General features: G+C 35.4%; 3 protein-coding genes across 4 annotated transcripts in view; all 3 read left to right on the top strand.

Annotated features, from left to right (window-relative positions):
• LOC110027677 lies at positions 1-1,026 on the top strand (the record flags this gene model as incomplete). The annotated part of the gene is given in 1 exon segment (XM_020729191.1): positions 1-1,026. A coding segment is annotated over 1 exon segment (301 nt), but the record flags the coding sequence as incomplete, so codon positions are not given.
• The window catches only part of LOC110027678 (protein disulfide isomerase-like 1-4), a 40,226-nt gene extending 27,135 nt beyond the window's left edge, over positions 1-13,091 (top strand). The window contains exons 8-12 of the mRNA XM_020729193.1: positions 11,253-11,321; positions 11,411-11,491; positions 11,577-11,711; positions 12,533-12,589; positions 12,761-13,091. Coding sequence (XP_020584852.1) covers positions 11,253-11,321; positions 11,411-11,491; positions 11,577-11,711; positions 12,533-12,589; positions 12,761-12,928 — 510 coding nt within the window. The 3' untranslated portion in view covers positions 12,929-13,091. The remainder of the gene's footprint in view (positions 1-11,252; positions 11,322-11,410; positions 11,492-11,576; positions 11,712-12,532; positions 12,590-12,760) is intronic.
• A 4,524-nt stretch (positions 13,092-17,615) lies between these two features.
• On the top strand, positions 17,616-20,492 carry LOC110027726 (patatin-like protein 6). Of its 2 annotated transcripts, none has more exons than XM_020729265.1 (3): positions 17,616-18,368; positions 18,493-19,632; positions 20,103-20,492. In XM_020729265.1, the coding sequence occupies exons 2-3, from the start codon at positions 18,499-18,501 to the stop codon at positions 20,385-20,387; spliced, it is 1,419 nt and encodes a 472-aa protein (XP_020584924.1). In that variant the 5' UTR covers positions 17,616-18,368; positions 18,493-18,498; the 3' UTR covers positions 20,388-20,492. The 2 variants fall into 2 exon arrangements, with proteins under 2 accessions (XP_020584924.1, XP_020584922.1); XM_020729263.1 differs by having other exon boundaries at positions 18,489-19,632.
• Positions 20,493-23,384: the final 2,892 nt, after the last annotated feature.

The following is a 23,384-nucleotide window of genomic DNA, read 5'->3' as shown; positions in this document are numbered from 1 at the left end:
GGGAGATGAGCAGGAGCGATCGTGCGGGCAGGGAGGCGAGTCGAGCAGCGTCGTTTGCGCAGGAGCGGGAGCTTCGTCTTTCCCTGTAGAGCGAGCTCGAGCAGAGAAGCCTCGGGTTGGCGAGCGAAGGAAGATGAGTCGGGGCTTCGGAGAGGCAGAGGAAGAAGGGGCGTACGGGATCGAGCAGATCTGCGGCTTCGATGCAAGAGACCGGATATTCGACCTTCGACGCAGGGAAGAGGCGAGTGCAGGAATCGGGATCGAGGGAGTCGGGATCGGTAGAGAAAGACCGCGGAAGTGAGAGGCGAGTGGCTTCGTCCGTACAGCAGCAGAGGAAGGAGCAGAGGAGCGGGGATCAGATGTTCGAGCGAGGGTTTCGGGAGCTTCGATTGGTGGAGGAGGCGAACGAGCTCGAGAAGGGTGCGTGAGGCCGAGAGGGGGAGAAGGCGAACGGGAGAGCCGAATCCCCAAGGAGGAGCCCGAGCGGGATTTCTATCCCTCGAATTCCAAATAACCGTTGAGCTTGCGTTGGGCGGGGAATTAATTAATTTCCAAATTCAGGGAGGATTAAATGGAAATAATTAACTCCTGAATTAATTTTAATTAAGGCAGAATTTAAATAATTTCTTTAAATTTTGAAATTTGAATTTCAAATTCAGGTGAGCTGGTGCCTAGCCCGTGCTCAGCCCGAGTCCAGCCTGAATCGAACCCGAGTCAAACCTGGGTTGAGTCCGGGCCCGCATCCCGCTAAAGGAGAAAAATGCATCGATTTCCGTGCAAACTGTGCGTGCGTGTAACCCTGACAATATGGGTGTCCTTCCTAGCTAAATTCAACATCCTGGACGCATCGGTGCGGTCTGTTTCGTCATCCGGGGTCATCCGGACGAGTTCGCCGACGGGTGAGTCGATTCAAGTCAAAATCGTGTGTAGTGCAGTGATTGCGTGAAAAGCGGCGTTCGCGAGTAATCGAGTCACAAAGGGTTCACCTAAGGCTGTTGATCCTATAGGAACTCAATTTCGGGCCCTCTACATGTTGGTCCTTAGCCCTTGCAACTAAAAGTTGAGTGCTTGGAACCACTCGTGCGAGTTCTTCACAAAAATGAGTCAAGAAGTGGCTTGAAGTTCTACGGGAGGTGGGCTCCATTGCTAGTCCGCTAGGATTGTCAATAAGAACTCCTAAAGCTAGATCCTAGGTTCTAAGAGTAGAAGACTAAGATCTCACTAAAATGAGGTCAACACTTTCACGAATATATTATTTTCACATTATCTCTAAGTGTAAAGCTAGTCATCCACCTAGGCATTCTGATCTCCGCAACACTTAGTTTTATGCTTCTCTTCTATAAGCCAACATTTTGTGCCTTAAATCATTGTAGATCTCACCATCATCTTATAAAATTTTCCTTTTAAGTCTAAGCGATACAATTCTATTGCCCAATAGACCCGATATATTCCTCCACTTTAACCATCCAACTTGACCTCTACTAATAACATCTTCATCTACATCACCATTACTTTGATTAATAGGCTCGAAATATCTATAACCTTCAGTCCCTTTAATTAATTGATCACCCATTGCTATAGCCCTGTCGTTAGATCTACTCCTAAAAATTACATTCCATGTATTCAGTTTTAGATCTACTCAAACGAATCATTTAAACTCTAAAGTTGACCTCCATAATTCAAGTTTTTCCTGAACTTTTTTAGACTTGTCCATAATAAGGATATTATCAACAAAAAACATACAACAAGATACCTTCTCTTAATGTTCAGTAGAGCATCCATAACTAAAGCAAAAATGTATGAGCTTAAATTGTCACGATCTGACTTGACCTTAGAATTAACTAAGGTGGGAATAGATCGTCGGACGGTGATATTAAGTTTTATATTATTCTATTTCTATCACTAATAGTTGCCACCCATGCCATCTGTAAACATGATCTTCTCCAGTATTTATCTTAATCAAAAGTTTTTAAAAAAATTAAAACAATATAATGAATTCTCTAAATAAAAATTAGAAGCAATCTCACTTCTAAACTACAGTAACCCAAAAAAAGGAAAATAATATGCATGCTGGTCTTTCATTTCTCACTTTATGAGATCCTATAATAATTTAAATTTCTATGTGCATTAACTTTAACTATACTCTTCAATGTTTAATCTTTAATTTTACTTTTATTTTATGCTATTTTTATTTAGATCTAGTTTAGGAGCACAGTTAAAACATAACCTAACGCACATCAGACCGATATTATCTTGTCGGCACAGTGATCCGTGATTTAATTTACATGATTGTTTGAGGTGGAAATGTGCCTACTTGCCCCCGATCGATATATTCTCGTCGGTACAATGATTAACAATCTAAATATCACCATTATTTGGAGTGGTAGTATAACATCTACACGTGCGGATACACTGACATCCTTCACTTGTATCGTAAGGGGTTGGACTCTTTTTAGCATGCACATACAAGCATTTTAATATAAGCTATTTCATTCTTCATAACATACATTTTTCTTTTATGAGACACTTTACATTTATTTATTAACGAATATTGCACTCTTACTAAAATTATAAGTCATGAAATAAATGATTTATATTCCTATAGTAATTTACATGTCATATAGTAATGTGACATCTTAGAAAAATTATAATACGACAACCTTTTCTTAGGAAAACTATGATGCATATATTTCTACAACAGTTAATATGCATATTTCTTGACTACCAATCTGAAGAATCAAATATAGTTTAAGTATATTGACATAAGGCATAATAGTGATAAACAATAAGCAATGATATATTTAAAAATAAGAAATATTAATTTAAAAGCACAATTACTTTCCTCAGTTGTCATGATAAATTGTCAATCTTCAGTAAGAGATTGGCCTCGCGATAACCATTACGTTGATATTAATAACCTATAAAATATAATATCAAACTTTTAAGATTGAAGCAAGTTTCCGTTGATCGAATTATTCTTTAATTATCACTATTGTTATTATTATTAATATATGTATTTGTATTCATTGTTCTCTTTAATAATTACGTTAGTATACTAAATTTTTGTTTCCAAATTATCTATAAATAACTAAACATGGAATCATTAATTAATACTTTTAAATTAAAATAATTTATATAAGTATAATCACATAACCTTACCTCAACATTCAGTGTTGCTAAAACCTTCTCATTATAATCCTTTGATTCAACTGCTTATCCAGATTTAATCTCTCCTATTAATTCATAAGATATTATATAACCTAATAAAATCTAATTAAATAAAAAATATATCTTTTGTTTATATATAAAAAAAAAAATTACCCAACTCACCTTAGACTTGGCGTGTCTCATCCCCATGTCAATAGTCGCATGCAGCCACACCTTTCTACGCTCACGGAAAAGAGTGTCCCTTCTGCACGACTTGCTTCCTTCTTCCTTCGCACCAGAGCTGCTCGAACCCACAGTCTTCATTTTTAGTTCGCCCGATCCCTCTTCTCTTTCGCTAACCGTAGAGCTTCCCTAAACCCTATTGCATCGGTTTCCTCGCTCTGCACTTACACGACTTCTTCTTCCTTGCACGAGCCGCCTCCTTCCTTCGGCTTCAACTTCGACTTTGGCCTCTCTTTCTCGAATCAACGATTCTTATCGCCTGTGAGACTCCCTGTCTTCTTCCCTCACACACAAAAATGCCATTCTCAGTTTCGCATACAAGGTTCAAAACCTCCTCCGTATTTCTTCATCTGCTTTCTCTTACACACTCTCTCTCTCACTCCACTTTCTCTCTCGCATGCTTGTTCTCTATTTCCATTTGTTGAAACATGGCATGTAACTCCTAAAGACAACCTGAGAAGACACTTATCCTATTTTGCCTATTTGATTTATATTAATATTTATATTATTAATAATATTATTTTTATTTAGAATTTGGGTTATTACATAAAGTCAAGGCTTGGTGTAAATCAACTGAATTTGTAAAAAATTTGGTCAATACTTTTTTTGTTCGAACACAATTAACAACTCAAATATACATATTTTTAATGATTTGAATGCACGATATATCAACACATCGCTTTTCCAGAACTCTCAAAAGTTCTTATGTTGGAGCCTTATTATAGGATTTTTCTAAATCAACAAAAATAATATATAAATCTTCCTTATTCTCTCTGTACTTTTCCATTAAACCCCTCAATAAATATATAGCTTCCATAGTAGACTTGTTGGCATCAAATTGATTTTGACAAATCTATGTATCGCGCCTTAACCTATGTTCATTTACTCTCTCTCATAATTTTAATATATGACACATTAACTTAATTCTTTTATAATTTGTACACTTTTGTGCATTCACTTTTTCTTTAAGAATAGGAACCAAAATACTCTTTCAGCCTCTCGTCAGACATCTTTTTAGTTTTTAAAATAATATTAAAAATTTTAATCAGGCAAGAAATTTCCTAATCTTCTCAATATTTCAACACTTTTATTGGAATATCATTAGATTTTACTGATTTTTCACACTTCATTTTCTTTAAAGCCTCCTTAGCTTCTATTTTACTGATGCGATGGTAAAAATAAAAAAGTTTAATTATTATTAACGATAGTGACATCATTAAAGTCGATCGTATTTTCAAAATTTTTATTAAAAAGTTTACAAAAAAATTTCACTCATCTATTTTGAATATCCTCATCTAAAAAAATTACTTTTTGATTTTCATTCTTAATATAGTTTACATGAACTACGTTTTTAACCTTTTTTGTCCCTTTTTTTCGTTTATCTATCCACAACCATCATGACATTGTTGTAGTTAGATAAATGAAAAAAACAAATGAACATTTTGGTTGGATAAGGATAGCTTATTGATGATTAGCATTAAATTAATGATTGATATGTCATTTTGAAGGAGTGACTGGACTAATCAAACTCATATCCAAGTAGGGCAAATTATGAACTATATTTAAATTGATATTTTTATTTTTGTTGGATGGATGAAAATATTTCCTCATTCATACAATATAGATAGAAGCATGATGTGTTAGCATATTATAAAGCTGCTAAGCCTATCATGAATGCATATTTTAAGAAAAGAGAACAATATTTGATTAGTTTTGAGCATATATCTATTAAGTTATTAATATATTATTTTTAAACAAGAAAAATGAAAAAAAAAATTTTAGATGTATACATATGTATATATTTATCATGTTAGGCGTTTTATCAAATTGAAGACAATTTAATTTTGTGAAAAGACAATAGTGGAAGGTTAAAAGAGAATTTGAAACTTGTTGAGGCCTTCTAAGGAGTTTTATGGAGCAAAATGTAGGGTATTCAGCCAAACTTTATTCTGTCTTGGGATATAGAGTAGGATAGGACTCGTAGAATGAAATTTTGTGGTTAAAATAGAACAGTGCCTCTGCGGTGTTCCATTATATGAAATATGCTGGAAAAAATAATTTGTTAAATAATAATCAGACTGACTGTGTTGCATGAATATGATTGGTTTGCAACAAAAAAATGAGTTCTGATAAGTGTCCCTCGCTTTATATTTAAAGGAGTTCTAGGAAGTGCATTTTAAATTTTAATTTGGTTCAAACTTTAATTTAGAATCACTTAAAATAACTTTTTTTTAATCCATGACGACAATTCAAAATTCTTAGAAATCCAAAATATTGCAGACAACTTTTTATTTATCCTGAATTTATTTATTTTAACCTTGTGGTTATCTTGGCAGAATTATTGTAATAATATTGTAACATTTAGTTGGTCTATCAATAAGGATTTAGCCATTTTTATAGAAGTCACGAGTTAAGACTCACTTTTCAAATTATTTTCATTTTATTTTTGGCCATTTTTTGGCGAATGATGGTGAAATGGATTGGACTTGCCATGGTCAGTTCATCTAAATATATCTTCAAGAGGGCTATAGCCTATTGAAAATTGTAGAGGGTCTAGGAATTATAAACTTATAGTTTATTTGGAATTATGGAAAGAATTTTATTGCTTGCTAGCGCGCGCACGCACACACACACACATATATATAAATATAATAATAATAATAGTCAAAGGAACAACAAAAAGAAAGAATTCCTCCAAAATAAGAAAAAAAAATCGAAAAAATCTAATAAGAAAAATTTACCCCCCCCACCCCCCTCCAAAAAAAAAATGTTGGGTTGTATATATTATATAAACCAAACTTGGACTTCAATTCATCATGCTTGACCCTTGGTAGTGCTTTGGTTTGAAGTCATATGTAGGAACATAGCTGAATTGAATAATTTCATTAATAACTTTTTTTAGAGGAAGTGTCGATCAATTTTGATTTGTTTTGTTCTGTCATGATGCACAAGATTTTCTATACTAGTAGCTTCTTGGTTATCGTTGAACATCTTAATTGTGTTTTTCATCTCAAGCTTAAGTAGGGCTATAATCGAGCCGAGCTTGAGTGAACTGAGCCTTGGCTCTGTTTGAAATGGCTTGTGAATATTGTATTCGTGCTCAACTCAAATATCATATCCCTGTTCGTGTTCGACTCGAAATATGCTTAGTAGAACATATTCGAAGGAATAACATCGAGTAACACTGCGGAATAACTCCTTCCGCGGTGTTATTCGAGTGTTACTTGGTGTTATTCAGCGAAATAACACCAATAATACCGCAATATATTGAGTATATTTATAATTTTTTTTTATTTATTAGTTTATTTATTTATTTTCAAGCCAATTCGTGTCGAACACGAGCGAACAAATATTTTGAGCTTAAAATTTTGTTCATGTTCAGCTCGTAAAGCTTAACGAACGAGCAGAACAAAGTTTGTTCATGTTCAACTCGTTAAGCTTAACAAATGTTCGCGAACGACGAGCCGTTTTGACAGCCCTAACCTTAAGTTTCCTTAATATCATTTGATTCCACATTCCCTCGCATGCTTTTAAGGTAAGAGCATGATATTCGGATTTTGCCTACTCTGAGAGACATCTTGCTTTTTTGTTTCTATACGTGAGAAGATTGCCCCGGACATATGAAACATTTTGTGGTTCATTTTCTATCAGTTACCTCTCTTGCTCAACTAGCATCTGTATATATTTCAATCAGATGATTTTCAAATCTTTTGAAGAAAAAACCATATCTAGGACTTGTTTTCAAGTATCTCAAAATTTTATTCATTGCTTCCAAATGATTCTCATTTGGGTTATTCTCTGTTGGCGTACTACACTGATTGAATATGCAATATCAGGTTTTGTGTGTGATAGGAAAATAGTATGTTTTGAAAACTTTCATATCTTTCTTTGTCAACAGGGCTGTTTTCTTCACTTCTCTTCAGCCTTTTGTTGGAATTCATACGAGTGCAGCAGATTTACATCCAATCATGTCAATTTCACTTAACAGGTTTAAGATCTACTTCCTTTGGGATATGACAATTCCCTTCTTAGGCATAGCCACTTCCATTCCCTAAAAATATTGAAGATTCTTGAGATCTTTGTTCTCAAATTATATTGTAAGCTTTCTTTTTTCTCTGATAATTTCCTCCGAATTATCACATATCAAGATAATATAATTTACATATATTATGAATATGACAATTTTTCAGTTAGAATTTTGATTTAACCAACATATATGTTCAACTTGACACTGATGACATCCATTTGTAATCTTACTGCGTTAACAAACTTGTCAAACTTGAGATAAGGAATCGTTCAACTTGCAAACTTACAAAAAAGCACTATAAGGAATTGTCATATCCTAAGAATTCTTTAAGCAGTATAAGGAATTGTTCAACTTGCAAACTTACCCATTTTTTTCCTTATTTTTCAAGCCTGGAGGTATAGCCATGTAGACTCCTCCAGCCATGTAGACTTTTTCATCAAGGTTGTCATTCAAGAAGACATTTCTGACATAAATTTGGTATAAAGACCCATCTTGATTTACTGCAAGTGAGAGTAAAACCAGAATCATAATTTTGGCACTAGGTGTAAATGTTTTTTGATAGTCAATCCTATATGACTGCGTGAAGCCTTTGGAATTCATTCTGGCTTTGAATCTCTCTACAGTTCCATTTCCTTTGTATTTGACATTGCATATTCATTTGCAGCCTGCAGTTTTTTTCTCATGTGATAACTCTTTAAGTGTCATGTGTTATTCTTTTCTAAAGCCTGAATTTCTTCTTCAATTGTTTGTTTCCATGATGAAACCTCATCAGAGCCTCTTGAATAGAGTTGAGAACCTTTATCTTATCAAAGCTTGTCACAAAAGTCCCGTAAGAAGGTAGCAAATTCCCATAGGCTCGTATCTTTCAATTGGATGACCAGTGCACCCTCGGATACTTTTTCTGTGTGCAATTGGCCGATTAAATTCATTAGTGTAAGAGAGTCATGAGTTGAGGTTTTCATAGCATTATGATTGTGGAGGACTTGGTTCAGGCTCTTGATAGTCTTGAGTCAGCATACTGTTTTTTACATGCTCAGTGGCCCTTTTGGTGTAGACACAAAATTCTTTAGCATTGGTATCATATTTAGGTGGAGTAGAGAAAATCGAGACTGCTTTTGTGATAGAGTTTGGTTCTTCAAGTGGAGCTTGTTGAGGTGGAGCAGAGACAAGTGGAGCTTGTTGGAGGGCATGATTTGGTTCAGTTAAAGGATAATTGGCGAGATATCTCCAAGAAAATCTCAAATATGATATTTTCTCGGGTTCTCATCCTGAATTTTAGATTTAGAAAAATAAGATTGTTTCTCAAAAAACTTGACATCCATAGAGTTGTATATTTTCCTAATAGTGGAGTGTAGTACTCGTACCCTTTTTGATTGGATAAGTAACCAAGAAAAAATGCATTTTAGAAGACTTGGGATCAAATTTGGTGCGGTCTTATTGATGGTTGTGAACAACGATAGAACAATAAAATGGTAAGTTAGAATAAAAAGAGATGTCATGAGAGCATTATGAGGAATTTAAAAATTTAAGGCTCGACTAGGCATTCTATTGATGGAATATATAGCTGTGACAATAGCTTCTCCCCAAGAATGTTTAGGTACATGATTAAACAACATAATTGTGCGGGTCACCTCAAGTATATATATATTTTTTCTTTCTGTAACCTCATTTTGTGAGTATACACACAAGAATTTTAATGGATAATACCATGCTTGGAAAAATAAGGACTAAGAATGGAATTAAAATATTCCTTAGCATTATCAGTTTTAAAATTTTGAATTTTTCTTTGGATTTGAGTGAGAATCATGGAATAAAGGGATTGAAATGTGGTGGTTGTTTTCGATTTTTCTTTCATAAGGAATATCCATGTTTTTGTTGTGTGATGATCTATGAATAATGCAAACCATTGTACCTCATTTATATTACTTATTTGTGAGGGTCTTCAACTATTACTATGAATTACAGAGAAAGGATGTGAAGGCTTGTATTGCAAATTGGAATATACATATATGATATATTTTGCAAGTTGACTAGTTTTACATTGAAAAATATTGGATTTTTTGGGATAAATAAATGTGAAAGCATCTTTTCTATGTATGTAAAATTTGGATGATCCATACGACAATGACTCAACATCGTATTACTTTCAACTGAAACAAAAATTGTATTAGACTTAGAAATACAACTTGATGGATGACATTGCCTATCAATGAAATTATTTTCTTTGAGAAAGTATAGACTATCATGCATCTCAGCATTGTCAATCACCTTCTTCGATTCCATAACCTGAAAATCATAATAATTGAAATAAAGTTTAGTAACGCATTTAAGGTCACGAGTAAGTTTGTGATTGAGAGTAGGTTGCAATTTAGTTTTGAAACATAAAGAATAGAATATAGGTGAAGATCATTTGTCAATTCGACTGATCCAGTTTCCGCTACTTGTGAGAATGAACCATCAATTATTTGAACTGCAGAGTGAATGGTAGATGAGTTGTAATTTTTGAATAAGTTGATATCTCCCGTTATATGATTTGAGGTTATAAAGTCAGCTATTTAAGGTTTTAATTTATTGCTTTGGAAACTAAAAACATGGGATAAGATGCCTTGTTCTGCACACCAGCTGATAGGTTGCTCGACAAAAGATTGTGATGCTTGTTCAGAATTAGAACTATACTAAAAATTTTCTATGGTGCCTTAATTTGTTTCTGGTGAACCTACTAGATTCTGAATTATTGTTGGAAAACATGATAGAGATAGAAGTCGCAGGCTCAAATATGGATGTGACTTTCAAGGAAGAAGATTGTGAAGCGTGTCATGTATGTCTATGATAATATTGTAAAGCTCAAATTGGGTAAACCTACTGCTGTGAAGCTCAATTTGAGTAAGCCTATTGCTTAAACAAAAGCAAGAGGAGGATCCTTACTTCGATTGCTCGGCTGGATGAGCAAACTTGAGCTAGAGGGAGGTGTGCAACTCTTGATTTCCTCACGTTTGGTATTTAATGAGAGGTGATCAAACCTTTTTCAAGTCGGTGACCTATGAGATGTCGGCTAGAACAAGCCGAATCAATGACAGAAGCCAAATATTTTTGTTGATTTAGCCGTTTGATTTAGCCAAACGTAGCGAACTAAAGAGGAATATATTGTGATGTGCTTGATTCTAAATCAATAAAAGGGAGTATTTTGTTTGAGCAGAAGTGACAAATCAACTGGACGAAGCGCTCTGTTCGAGTGGAAGAGTCGAATGTCAAGCCATACGATCTCGTTCGTGAGGAGATGAAGCATCTTGAGTGGAAGAGCCGAAGACAAAGTAAAAACCTTATGCATATAAAGAGAAGAGGGCTCGTGTGTACATAAGCGTTGAAGACGCAGTGAACGCCTGAATGCTTTAATAGGATGGAAGAGGAGTTCTCGAATGCGAACAAAAGATTTCTCTGCTATGATATCATGTAGAATTTTGAAAATAATTTATTTCTCGCTAGCTTCAATACTTTACGCCGACACTAGGAGACATACATACATACATATATATATATATAATATATATATATAATAATAATAATATAAATAATATTTGTAATTTCTTTATTATGAGTTAAACACGATTGAATAAATGGTTGTTCGTGTTCTCGTTTATGACTCGAGCTTAGAAACTCTGTTCGTGTTCAACTCGAATACTTAACTAATAATTCAAACATGAGTTGTTCGCGAATAACAAGATCTTTTAACAGCCCTTTTTGTCATGTGAGCCCAATTATTAGGACATTTATGATGTTCAACTGCTTTTTTCTATTTTAATTCGGCATTTTTAACAATATTTTTTCTTTCTTCTAGGTTTTTGCTGAAGATTTCTTGGAGGATAAGCTCAAGCCATTCTACAAATCAGATCAGATTCCTGAGACTGTATGCTGGAACAATTATTTTCCTTTAGCCCATCCTATTGCTTTAAACTCATCGTCTACGCCATTTGATTTTTTGATGTTGTTGCACAGAATCATGGTGATGTGAAAATAGTAGTCGGAAATATTTTCGATGAAATAGTTTTGGATGAGTCGAAGGATGTTCTTCTAGAGGTTAATCTAAATTTAATATTTACATCCATGGTCTCAATCGTCATTTTTTTTTTTCAATAGAACCTTATAATGAACTTTGCACCAGATATATGCACCATGGTGTGGGCATTGCCAAGCTTTGGAACCAACATACAACAAACTTGCCAAGCATCTTCGAGGCATCGACTCTATTGTTATAGCAAAAATGGATGGGACCACAAATGAGCACCCTCGGGCCAAGGTTTGGCTTTATTTATTTTGTATTGAGAAATTTACATACTGACCACACGATTCTTATTTATTTACATATCCCACACCCAATGTTTGATATTTATATTTATAGCATTTTGAGATTTTAAACCTATACATGAACAGATGTATTTCACTTTTAAACAATTAGTTAAGAGTCGTATTTTTTATGTTATGTTAAAGATTTGGGTGTTATGCATGTAAATATGATATTTTAGGTGTAAGAAATGCCCCTTATTTTTTAATTAAAGTTTTTCTTGACTAGTTTTTTGCTTTGTTCAAACAACTCATGTTGATTGTAACCGTTGAATCCCTTCTATATCAATTTTGCCAAATTTGTGATTCTGGCAGTCAACATTTCAAAAAAAAATAAAATAAAAAAAATCCATGATCTATTTGACAGCTGTGTTCAAGTCCTCTACTTGAGCACATGTAACAATCCCATTTTTGTTGTTTTGCTTGAGTTTGTGGACCATCTGATCTCAACCTTCTATAAAATCATGCTAACCACCTATTTTTTATTTTATTGAGGAAATTTCAAGTGAAAATAAATTTTGTCGTGCACTTGCATACATAACACTCAAGTCCTATTTATTTACTTATCTAACACCTAAAGTCTTATCTGCTACAGTTATACAACTTTTAAGAAGTGAAATACACTTTTTCATGCATAGATAAGGTGGTATGTAGGTAAAAATTAAACTTCAGGTATATGATATGTGAATACTTTTTTTCATTCAAAGATTTGGCGATGAATGATAGTGAATTTAATTTTACAAATTCTAAATTACAAATTTTGTTTGCATGTTTCAGTCTGATGGTTTCCCCACACTCCTCTTCTTTCCAGCTGGAAACAAGAGTTTTGATCCGGTAAATGATTTTAAACTCTACATTTAACCCTTAACGAATCTTTCATCTACTTCGAAAATAAATATCTGGCGGCTTTACAGTGATCCTGAATTATTGTTATTACTGTAATTACATTATTAATAAATTGTGATTCTGAATTATGAAATTTTCTTATAAATATGTTTTTGGTAGATCACTGTTGATACGGAGCGCACAGTGGTGGCGTTTTACAAATTCCTGAAGAAAAATGCTTCAATTCCATTCAAGCTCCAGAAACCAGCTTCAGCAACGAAAACAGAGGCGGTTTCGGATCCTAAGCATGAGGGCGGAGACAAAACCGATCTGAAAGATGAGTTATAGTTTTTTTACCTGATTTATGAGCCTTTTTTCATCTTGCTTTACCAGCTCATTATAATTTAATTACATATTCTTTGTGGTGCTGTTGACATTAAAGCTTGGGATATAGAGAGAGTAGACTGAATTTTGGACTAATAAATGAAGCTCTTCTTAGAAATTTCTTATATTTATCTATTTGTTTTATTATAAGGAAAATTTACATACTTACCACTCAATTCCTATATATTTACATATCTAACATCTAAACTTAAATTAAGTGTGATAGATTTCTAATTATTTTTAATAAACACATATTTAAATTTTAATCTGTTTCAAGTTTGTTTTATTTTTTAATGACTGGCCGTCTCGGTGAAATGAGCAGTGATATCTGGTACAGTGGTAAAGTTTCATGTGTGTAGAACAGCTTGTGTCTGTTCTTGCAGAGTATGTAGTGACTGTCTGGCCAACTTTACAGCATGCGAGGGTTTGTTTTCCACTGTTGGGACAATTTGGTACGATATTGATTTAAGGTTTTTAAAAATTATTTTCTACATTTATTGACCATGGTTAGAAAGCCTTGAAGGATGTGTGTTATGGTATATGTATATATTTTTGGAAGATTTACATGCATAACACTCGATTCCTTTACATATCTCACGCCTATACTTTGATTTTTTTCCTTACATGACACCTTGTCTGTCTGAAAAGTTGTATTTCAATTTTTAAAAATTAAAATGGTAGTATTTTTGATGTGATATGAAAGTTTTGAGCGGTATAAATATAACAAGGAAAGTTTAGGTGTTAGATATTTAAATGCATATGAATTGTTGGGTAGGAGGAGGGGGGAGGGGGGGGGGGGGGGATGTTGCATGTGTCTTAGAAATTAAGGTTAATTACGCTTGTTTTTATAATTAACCAGTATTATTTACATATTATTTCTTATGTTCTCTAAAATTATATTTGATACATAGCCGACAAATCTTGCATTTGGCATGAATCTCAGAGCATTTTTTTGAGCAAGAAACATTCAAACTCAAATTAAAAATAAGACAAGTTATGATTGTAGCAAAATTATAGCTAAACCAATCAACTTGACTAGACGGACTCAATAACACCGTAATTGGTATAAATTGAGTCAAATCAAGCTCGGATCAAGCTAATAAACTTTTATTGGAAGGTTTGGTTGGTTAATCGAAAGGTCAAATGGATTCCGAATCATAGGAGCTCATAGTCGAATTGAGCGTCTTGATGAGACAAATCCAACGAGGCCAAGATCACTCGTTTATCGACATCAATAAGGCATTAAAATGCTCATTAAATGTCGTTTGATTATGGGATTCTCTCTGTTGATAGAGTTGTCAAGATTCTTTTCTTGTTTATTTGGAGGATACTCTCAAATTCTATAAATAGAGCCCTTCATTTTTATCAAAGAGGAACCTGAAGCTAGAGTGGGGGAAAAAGGCGAATTGAAGTGTGCTTCTGGATTGAAGACTGGATGAACGCTTCCATAGCCGCTGACGACCGTCAATCGCTCCTTGCTCATTGCAACGAAGCCCCTTGTGGGGTCACGATGCATCTCGCAGTTGATGTATTGACGCACTTTGTACATGGACATAACAACGCAACTTGAATAAAGTGTAAAAATGTGCCTCAAATGTGGTGGAACAATGCACTCGGTATACAATGCAACAACACACTCTCGTTGATGGTGTAATGTCATACATTGAATTTGATGCAATTAAACTCCTCAAATACCATGCAACGACGGGCCCCACAAATAATGTAACAATGCACTCTAAATATGATACAACAACGCACCCCGATGACAGTATAACAACACACTCCGAATACGATGCAACTCTCTGCAATAATTGCTTACAATCGTCATACTCAGAATACAATGACTTTCTCTAAACTCTCATGGCATCTCTCTAATATGGTATATATGACCAACTATGACCTACATGATCTATAACTCATGCAGCTCTCGACTCAAACTTCTATGTCTTACAGAGGTTATTAAATCTCATTATCTTGACCTATGTGACTAATTATGACCTACATGGTTAACAGCTCGTGCAGATCCCCAACTCCGACCTTTGTGGACTATGAACGTTTCACGGTTCATGCAGTCCCAACTTCTCACTCTATGGCCTACATACATTAATGCAGCTCCCAACTCTGTCATCTATGCTCTTTAGATGTTATTATATTTCCCCGCAACAACCTATATGACCAATCACCACTTACATGGCTCCCAACTCATGCAGCTCTCAACTCGGCATTTGTGGTGTGGGGACGCTATCATAGCTCCATATTATCGTTGTTGTAGCACTTGTTACCTACATAGTCAACCGCTAGCACGACTTTAAACTACAACTTCTACGACAAGCTAGCGTTACAACCATCGTCTATAATATTCATGACAAACCATTACCTCATAGCAATCGACTATGATCGAAGATCCAAATTTAGCTATTTGGATCTTTGGCTAAATCTAAGACGTTGAATTATTATTTTATCATCGTGAATCTTTCGACGCTCAACAATACTTAATATTTATCTATGATGTTTTGTATTAATGAATTGGGGGGTTGTGATGGAATGGGCAATGGGTTGTCATAAGATGCAAGGGTGTCGAGTATGTATCATTGGCTCTATTTTTTCTTATATATTTCTTCTCTCCTTTAACGCTAGATCCTAGAAGTTGTCATATGTATTTTTAATAAGGATTCTCTATAATTTTACTTTATTGAAGACTCTCATCATTAAAAAAAAAAAAGAAGAGAGGAAGATTTACATGCATATCATTTAATTCTTATGTATTTACATATATAAACCTGAACTTCAATTTTTAACAGGCCAACTCATCCATGCGTAGAAATGTGAATTTCACCCTCTTAGAGTTAAAAAGTCATTCGATGCTATAAGCTGATAGATTTAAACCCTACCATTTTATTGGATGTTCTGCCATTCAATACTGGTGAATCTAAACCAGCAGACAACGGGTTGATGGGACTCATGGGAAGGAAAAATTATTGCATACGGATACCGCGTGCATGCAGAGATGCATGTGGTGTCCTACATGTGGTGACCGATTTACACCATAGATCACGGTGACCTACGGTGAGGATGCATTTCGGTGGACTTACTTTAAATTTTTTATTTTTAAAAATAAAAAATAAAAAATTTGATTGCATCCTCACCGTATATCACTGTGATCTACGGTGTAGATTGGATGTCCGTATGCAATAATTTTTCTATGGGAAGACGTTTAAGTTAGTTGAACCTAGCCAACTTCTATTTAAATTTTTAAGAAAATTACATACTAGCACACACTTCTTATGTATTTACATATCTCACCTAAACTTTCATATCTATAACATAACTAGCGTTTTTAAACTTATGCATGGAAAATGTGTATTATACTTTTACAAAATGATGATAATGCAATTTTGATGTGATGTTAAAGAATTGTGTTGTGTAAATATCAAAGTTTAGGTGTGAGATATGTAAAAATATGTATGCAAATGCTCCTAAAATTTGCATTATCATTTTGACTGCATCATCTCAAGTTTTGACCAATTTGATCAAAACAAAACTTTAGGCAGAACAAATCAACCAACAAATATCATGATTTATTATTGAGTTTGAATTGATGAGTGATGTCAAGTTGCAACTAACTCGACCTAGAGATGTCAAAAAAGAATCTAACCTGAACCTAACTCGAAATGCTTCGATTTAGATTAAATTTAACTAAAATTTAATTTGAATGATACTTATGCCTTGTATTAAATGAGTTGGATTTGTGTCAATCAAATTGAAGATTTAAGTTGGATACTTTCTAAACGGTAAATGGGGGAAGTTTGGGTCAGATCATGTCCTAATCCTGCCCATCTACCCAAATTAATACTTCTAAACTTTTTTAGTCAAAGTCATGAAATAATATGTTATCAACGGTGTAATTATTATCATCGATAAACCTTTAACAAACTTCCATCATACGAAATGAATCAATCTCGATATAATTTTTTCAGAAAAAAATGTTCAAACTTTGATTTCAAGAAATTTACAGTCAAACTGACTGGCTCGACGAGACGGATCTGATGCTACCAAAACTGGTCCAATCCGAGTTAAATTACTTTGAGAAGCTTTTAATGCATAATTGAAAAGTCAAATGAATTAGTAATCTGACATATATGTTAAAATAAACACTTTGATAGAAAGATAAGATGGCATGTATGTTAAAATTAAGTGTTAGATGTTTGTGTAGAGGAATTTAGTGGTATGTATGTAAATCTTGATAAATTAATTTTATATAAAGCACAAGTGAATAATTAAAAGAATGGTATAATATGAACATTCCTCAAGATATATATATTAGATCCATTTTCTCCTTCACTTTCCACATTAATTTCAAATCTGATGAGCACATATTTCTACACTTCATTATATAAAATAATGTTTTCATAAACATTAAAAAAATAGTCGTTCTGAAACTCGTAGCACATAACTAAATGAATGTTCCAAACAACTATCATACCACATCATTTTTAAGTAATTACATATTTAATATTTTATATTTTATATTTTTTGATATTAACCTATTATTTAAATAATATTTTTATGTTAAAATCACGAATATAATTAATATTAATGATATATATATACTTTGAAATTTTAGATATAGAATGTAAAAAATTATGGGGTATATACCGAGTTCTATTGTACATTAATTAAACAATTAATTATCTCTTGTACATGTAATTAAACGATTAATTATTTACAAAAAACCACATAAACGTGGCGAGGGCGTCGAGGCTCACGATCACAGTAGTCGCTGAAAGAGTTAAGAACCCGAGGCAACTAGAGCCAAAAATGAATCCTAGCCGTCGGATCAGCCATTTTTTAATCCCACCAACCGCCGCGATCAATTTATAATCACTTTCTCTTTGTTTATTATAATAACTAATTACCTAAGACGTCTTAAGTGGGGAGGGAGAGAGAAACAATGTTGGAGGTAGAGAGAGGAACAATGGGTTTTAGAGATAGAGAGAGAGAGAGAGGAGGGTAGGAGGGGCAATGAAGCTGCTGTAATTGTCGTGGCGACATCGGATATGAGCACGGAGTAAGACATGCTCTGAATCACCTGTGTCGTTTTGCGCCTCTTAACCGCGTCTCATCAGTTCCCTCTTTTTCCTCTTCCTTCCTCTCCTCTCTCTCTCTCTCTCTCCCTCTCTCTCTCTCTATTTCTACTTTTACTCTCTTAGCTCGCCATTCTCTGTGCGCGTGCTCTGTTCTTATAGAGAAAGTAAAGGGGCGAAGGGGAGAAGACGACTTCCGGCCGTAGGAGTGGAAGTTTCCCTGCTTCGGAGATTTTGAGGCGGAGGTGTTTGTAGAAAAGAAGCAGGGGAAGATGAGGGTCAGTGGGAGAGGGTAATACCAGAAAGACAGGGAAGGAAAGGTAGTTTCAACTTATTTCCAAGTTGAGATTTTGAAGCTGATTTGCAACGAAATATGTTAAATTTAGGCGAGCGCGGTTACTGATTTCTCATTTATGTTCCTTTTGTTTGGATTTTTTAAGATAGGCGCGTATGGCCGCAGCAGAGGAGATGTTGGTGTCGAGCAAGGATGGAGAGGAGGAACCCAGCATTGACACCGACAAGCTTAGCTACGAGATATTCTCCATTCTCGAGAGCAAGTTTCTATTCGGGTACGACGAAGCTCACCAGCTCTGTGTTCCGAAATCGCCGGCCGCTGCATCTACTATCTCCGATAGCGCCGCAGCGATCAAATCTCAGAGAGGAAAGGTATGTATCCTCAGCATCGATGGCGGCGGTGGGGTGGGAATGCGCGGCATTCTCCCTGGTAAAGTTTTAGCATACCTGGAGAAAGCACTTCAATCGAAGTCCGGCGATTCGAATGCTCGGATCTCCGACTACTTTGATCTCGCTGCCGGAACTGGAGTTGGGGGTTTCTTCACCGCTATGCTTTTCGCCACTCGCGACAACTCTCGCCCTGCTTTCCGCGCAGAAGACACCTACCGCATCCTCGTGGATAAAGGTCGTCGCTTTTACCGTAAGCGTTCTTCTTCATCTCCGGCGCTCCTCCGTTGCGTCTTCCCGAGCGGTTGTCGTAGGGTAATGGCTGAAATGACGAAAGCAATGGAGATGGCGATGAAGGAAACGTTCGGGGAATCGCTCACGCTCCGTGATACGTTGAAACCAGTGCTCATTCCCTGCTACGACCTCCATAGCTCGGCTCCCCTCGTCTTTTCCCGCGCTGACGCGTTAGAAAACGAGAGCTTTGATTTCCGACTCTGGGAAGTTTGCAGGGCAACGTGGGCGGAGCTAGGCCGCTTTGAGCCGATTGATATGCTGTCGGTGGATCGCTCCACCCACTGCATAGGCATCGACGGCGGCCTAGCGATGAGCAATCCGACAGCTGCGGCCATCACTCACGTCCTCCACAACAAGCAGGAGTTCCCTTTCGTGCGTGGAGTCGAGGATCTCATGGTTCTCTCCCTCGGCTGCGGGGCAGCCGCCGCAGCTTCATTGCCGAAAACCTCCGGCAGCCGTTTAGAGCATCAGAAGCTCCGGCGATGGGGAGCGAAGGAGTGGGCTCGTCCAATAGCCCGTATATCTTCCGACGGCGCCGCCGATCTCGTCGACCATGCGGTTTCGTTGGCCTTCGGAGAGTGCCGGAATGCAAACTATATGCGTATTCAGGTACACCATCATCCCCCTTTTTCCCCTTTCTCTGCTAACCGGCAACGTTGTGGTCGTCGGTAATGCGAGAAACGACGATAAGCTTTCGTCGTTTCTGCTATCAATAATGGCCAGTATGTGTTCGACTGTCTGCTTGGGGTAAAAATGCAATCTTTTCGTTTCATTTATAGCTTTGGACGAAATTCTATTATTAGTTGCTGGGGTAGGGGGGGCTATTGTTGTGGTGGAGAAACAGGGGCTTCGTCCTGTACTCATTTTCTCCGGTATTTTCATTACCACAATCATTCATCTCTCCTTTAAAAGCAAAATTAATCTCTTTTGTCTCATATGGGACCAGAACTCGATCAAACAATGCTCTTCTGATTATTTCTGAACAGAAGCGAGCAAAGATCCGGCTTTTAACTTGTTTGATTTATGGAAATGCTTCTTCTGTTGTTTTTGAGCTCCGTCGGCCATGGCCATGATTGCAGGCGAACGGCCCAAGTGCAGGGAGATGTGGAGCTGATGTCGACAGTGATCCAAGCTCTGCAAATGTGAACGTTCTGCTGAATGTTGCAGAGGAGATGCTGAAGCAGAAAAATGTGGAATCTGTTCTGTTTGGGGGAAGAAGAATCAGCGAGCAGACTAATATGGAGAAATTGGATTGGATTGCAGGGGAGCTTGTGCTCGAGCACCAGAGGCGGAGCTGCCGGATTGCTCCCACTGTAGCCTTCAAGCAATCTCCGAAGCTCAAAACTGGGATTTTTCCTGAGTAGCCCTTTATCGATCCTTCTGGTGTTATTTGCTGGATCCTGTGCTTTTTTCTTTCAAAGATGATTTGCATGCATATCCCTCAATTCTTGTGTATTGACCTCTCCAACCCCCAAACTTCAATTTTTTTACTTCTATGCCACTTTTCCTATGCATGAAAATGTGTACTTCACTTTTTTTAGGAAAATATGAAAATTTTGGGATTGTAAAAAGCAAAGTTTAGGTGCTTCATATGTAAATACATAAGAATTGGGTGGTATGTATGTGAACGCCATATTTGTATTTCATGGCAGGCTGTCATTTTTCATTCATAAATGTTGTGAAATGGACAAAGAGAATCCATCTCTGATGTAATTTCTTCCCCCATCTTTGTCTCAATCTTGTATTTATTTTAATCGAGGCTACCGTTCTGAAGATCTTTGCATTTTTTTGGGGTATTTTTGTCATTTTTGTTTTTCTGTATGCTCTCTAAGCATATTGGTGTCATAGTGTCCGAACGTGCAGCACATTTTGATATGTAGGGCTGTAAATTTAGCTCGGAAATCATTACTCGCTATATAATTGATTCAAATTTTAGTTCGAATCGAGATCCGATCGAAATAAAGGAACAGGCCAAAATTTTGAATTGAATTTTTTATCTTATTTTGAGCCATGCAAAGATCTCGGCTCCAAGTATTCTGTTTGTAAATAAAATTAAATATAATGAGTCGTGAGCTGATTTTGAATTGATTTTAACTTATAACAGATCCAAATAATTCAATTTGAGCCCGTTTGTTTTGATTTCGAGTTGTAACGGATTCAAATAGCTCAATTTGAGTGCGGTCATTTCGATTTAGAGTTGGATCAAGTTGAATTTAATTTCAAGCCAAGCTCGGTCTAATCGAATATAACGAGCCACGGCCGATTTAGAGCCGCACTCAATCCATTCAAAACGATTTAATGCTGACCCCAATTCAGTTCAAAATCGAATTGTTAGGAGCCCTAACAATATCTTGGCTTGCTCACCCTATCCAAAAAAAAAATATATATATATATATATATAGTATTGTAATATGTTAACTTTTTCTTTTTTTATATAATTATTTATTTCTTTCTTGTAATGATCTCTATTTAGGCATTTAGCACTTCATATATGTGCTCTTTATAATTTATATTTTTGTTTAGGGTTTGTTCAATTGTTTTATAGTTGTTACCACTCGTGACTTCCTTCTCAGTCGTCTTCAGGATATTGCTATTTTTGTAAAATTTGATTTGTGGTGGAAGGGCTAAGGGCCTACATATTTATTCAATTACCAGCAAATATATGCCCAATATAGGCACATGGACAGGATAACAAAGGAAATCATATTCATGTATAATATTCTTATTAATAACAAAATATGATAATAATAATAATAATAAATGCCAAAGATTTCAAAAATGATTATAACATGTGTTAATTTTTCTTATAATAATTCCCAAAAAAACAAAATCTCATAGAAGGTGTCAATTTGAATTCGAATATATATATTAAGAAATTAGGGCGAAGAAAAACAGAAATCGACACAAAATCAGAATAACACAGAGATTTAACGAGGTTCGGTAAAAATGTCTACGTCATTGGGAGCAGAGCGGCGAATTTCACTATTTCAAATGAGTCCAGTACATACCCATAGGGTTACACATCATATATATATAGATAAAATCCACAAATAAAATTACTAACACTCCCTCGCTCCCCCAACCCACTTATCTCCTAGAGACACACTTCTTCACTCCAAGAGACTCCAAATTCTGGTATATGAGTCATATCTAACATATATATATATATATATATATATATATATATATATGTAAAAAAGTAAAAGTTGAGGGGCATGCATGCAAATCTTCCAATGAAAAAACACATTTTTAGAAAAAAAAATCTCGCCTTTTCTTCAGTCTTAGTCAAGGTTACATTAGCGGAGAGTATTTTTCAGTGATTGGTTTTTATACATCTGGAATTTGCTGCATGCTTCTCACCAACTCATGTACTTAAAACCGAACTTTGCTTGCAGGCTTCTAAGACTGCTCAACGATTTCGCCTAATTATGTAAATATTGTAATTTATTTTTGCAATAAAAATTTTTTTTTTTTATATTTTTGCTGATCTTCAGGTTACTTCAATTTGGTTTGTTGATTGCTACCCTCTGCCAACCTTATTGCAATTATTATTTATTTATTTTTGGAAAGCTGAATAACTTATGAGTCCAGTTGATGCTTGTGTGGTGCAGAGGTTGAACCAATTTTAGAATTTATGTCAGCCGTATTTACAAAAATATCACACGAGTCTTATGTATTTACATATCTAACACTCAGACATTCATGTTTACCCAAAAACATTGTATCCGGACGAGCCTGCGGCCGGATTAGATGCAAATGATATTATTTTAGGTGTTATTGATGGTATGTGATGGTATTTTGATAAAATAACACCGCAATACTTTCAATAATATTTTAAATATTATTGCAGCTGCTCGCGGATGTTATTGTGGTGCTATAATGGTGTTACTAGAGTTGTTTTGCAGGGGTTATTGAGATTTTACCACGGTGTTATTTGTGTAGTTCTCCGAGCGGTGTTATTGGCACAGATCACCGGTGTTACTGTGGTTTTGTTATAGTGTTATTCTAATTCTTTTTGCGGGATTCTTGAAGCAAAACAATAATACTTGTGGTATTGTGGTGTTATTTGAGTTGTTTTTCAATAACACATTAATAAATGTCCTTTCATCATTTTTTAGATAGGTTTGACAGATACACCTGACAAGATTTTATCCGTCTCTTAGCTTTAGGGATTTCTCTGTAATAAACATATATTCATATTATTTATGTATTATTTTTCTCCATGCTGCCCTTATTTTTTATTGCTAGTATGCCACTCCATGCTCTCTCTCTCTCTCTCTCTCTCTCTCTCTCTCTCTCTCTATATATATATATATAAATGAGCATGAGTCATATGTATCATGTAGATAAAAAGTTAAATT

The sequence above is a fragment of the Phalaenopsis equestris genome, unplaced genomic scaffold (assembly GCF_001263595.1).
Source record: "Phalaenopsis equestris unplaced genomic scaffold, ASM126359v1 Scaffold000436, whole genome shotgun sequence".
Taxonomy (NCBI): Eukaryota; Viridiplantae; Streptophyta; class Magnoliopsida; order Asparagales; family Orchidaceae; genus Phalaenopsis; species Phalaenopsis equestris.
This window is presented reverse-complemented; position numbering and strand designations above follow the sequence as displayed.

Coding starts and splice junctions, on each gene's coding strand:
- LOC110027726 (XM_020729265.1), top strand. CDS start 18,499: ATGGCCGCAGCAGAGGAGATGTTGGTGTCGAGCAAGGATGGAGAGGAG. Junction 19,633..20,102: donor CAAACTATATGCGTATTCAG/GTACACCATCAT, acceptor CCATGATTGCAG/GCGAACGGCCCAAGTGCAGG.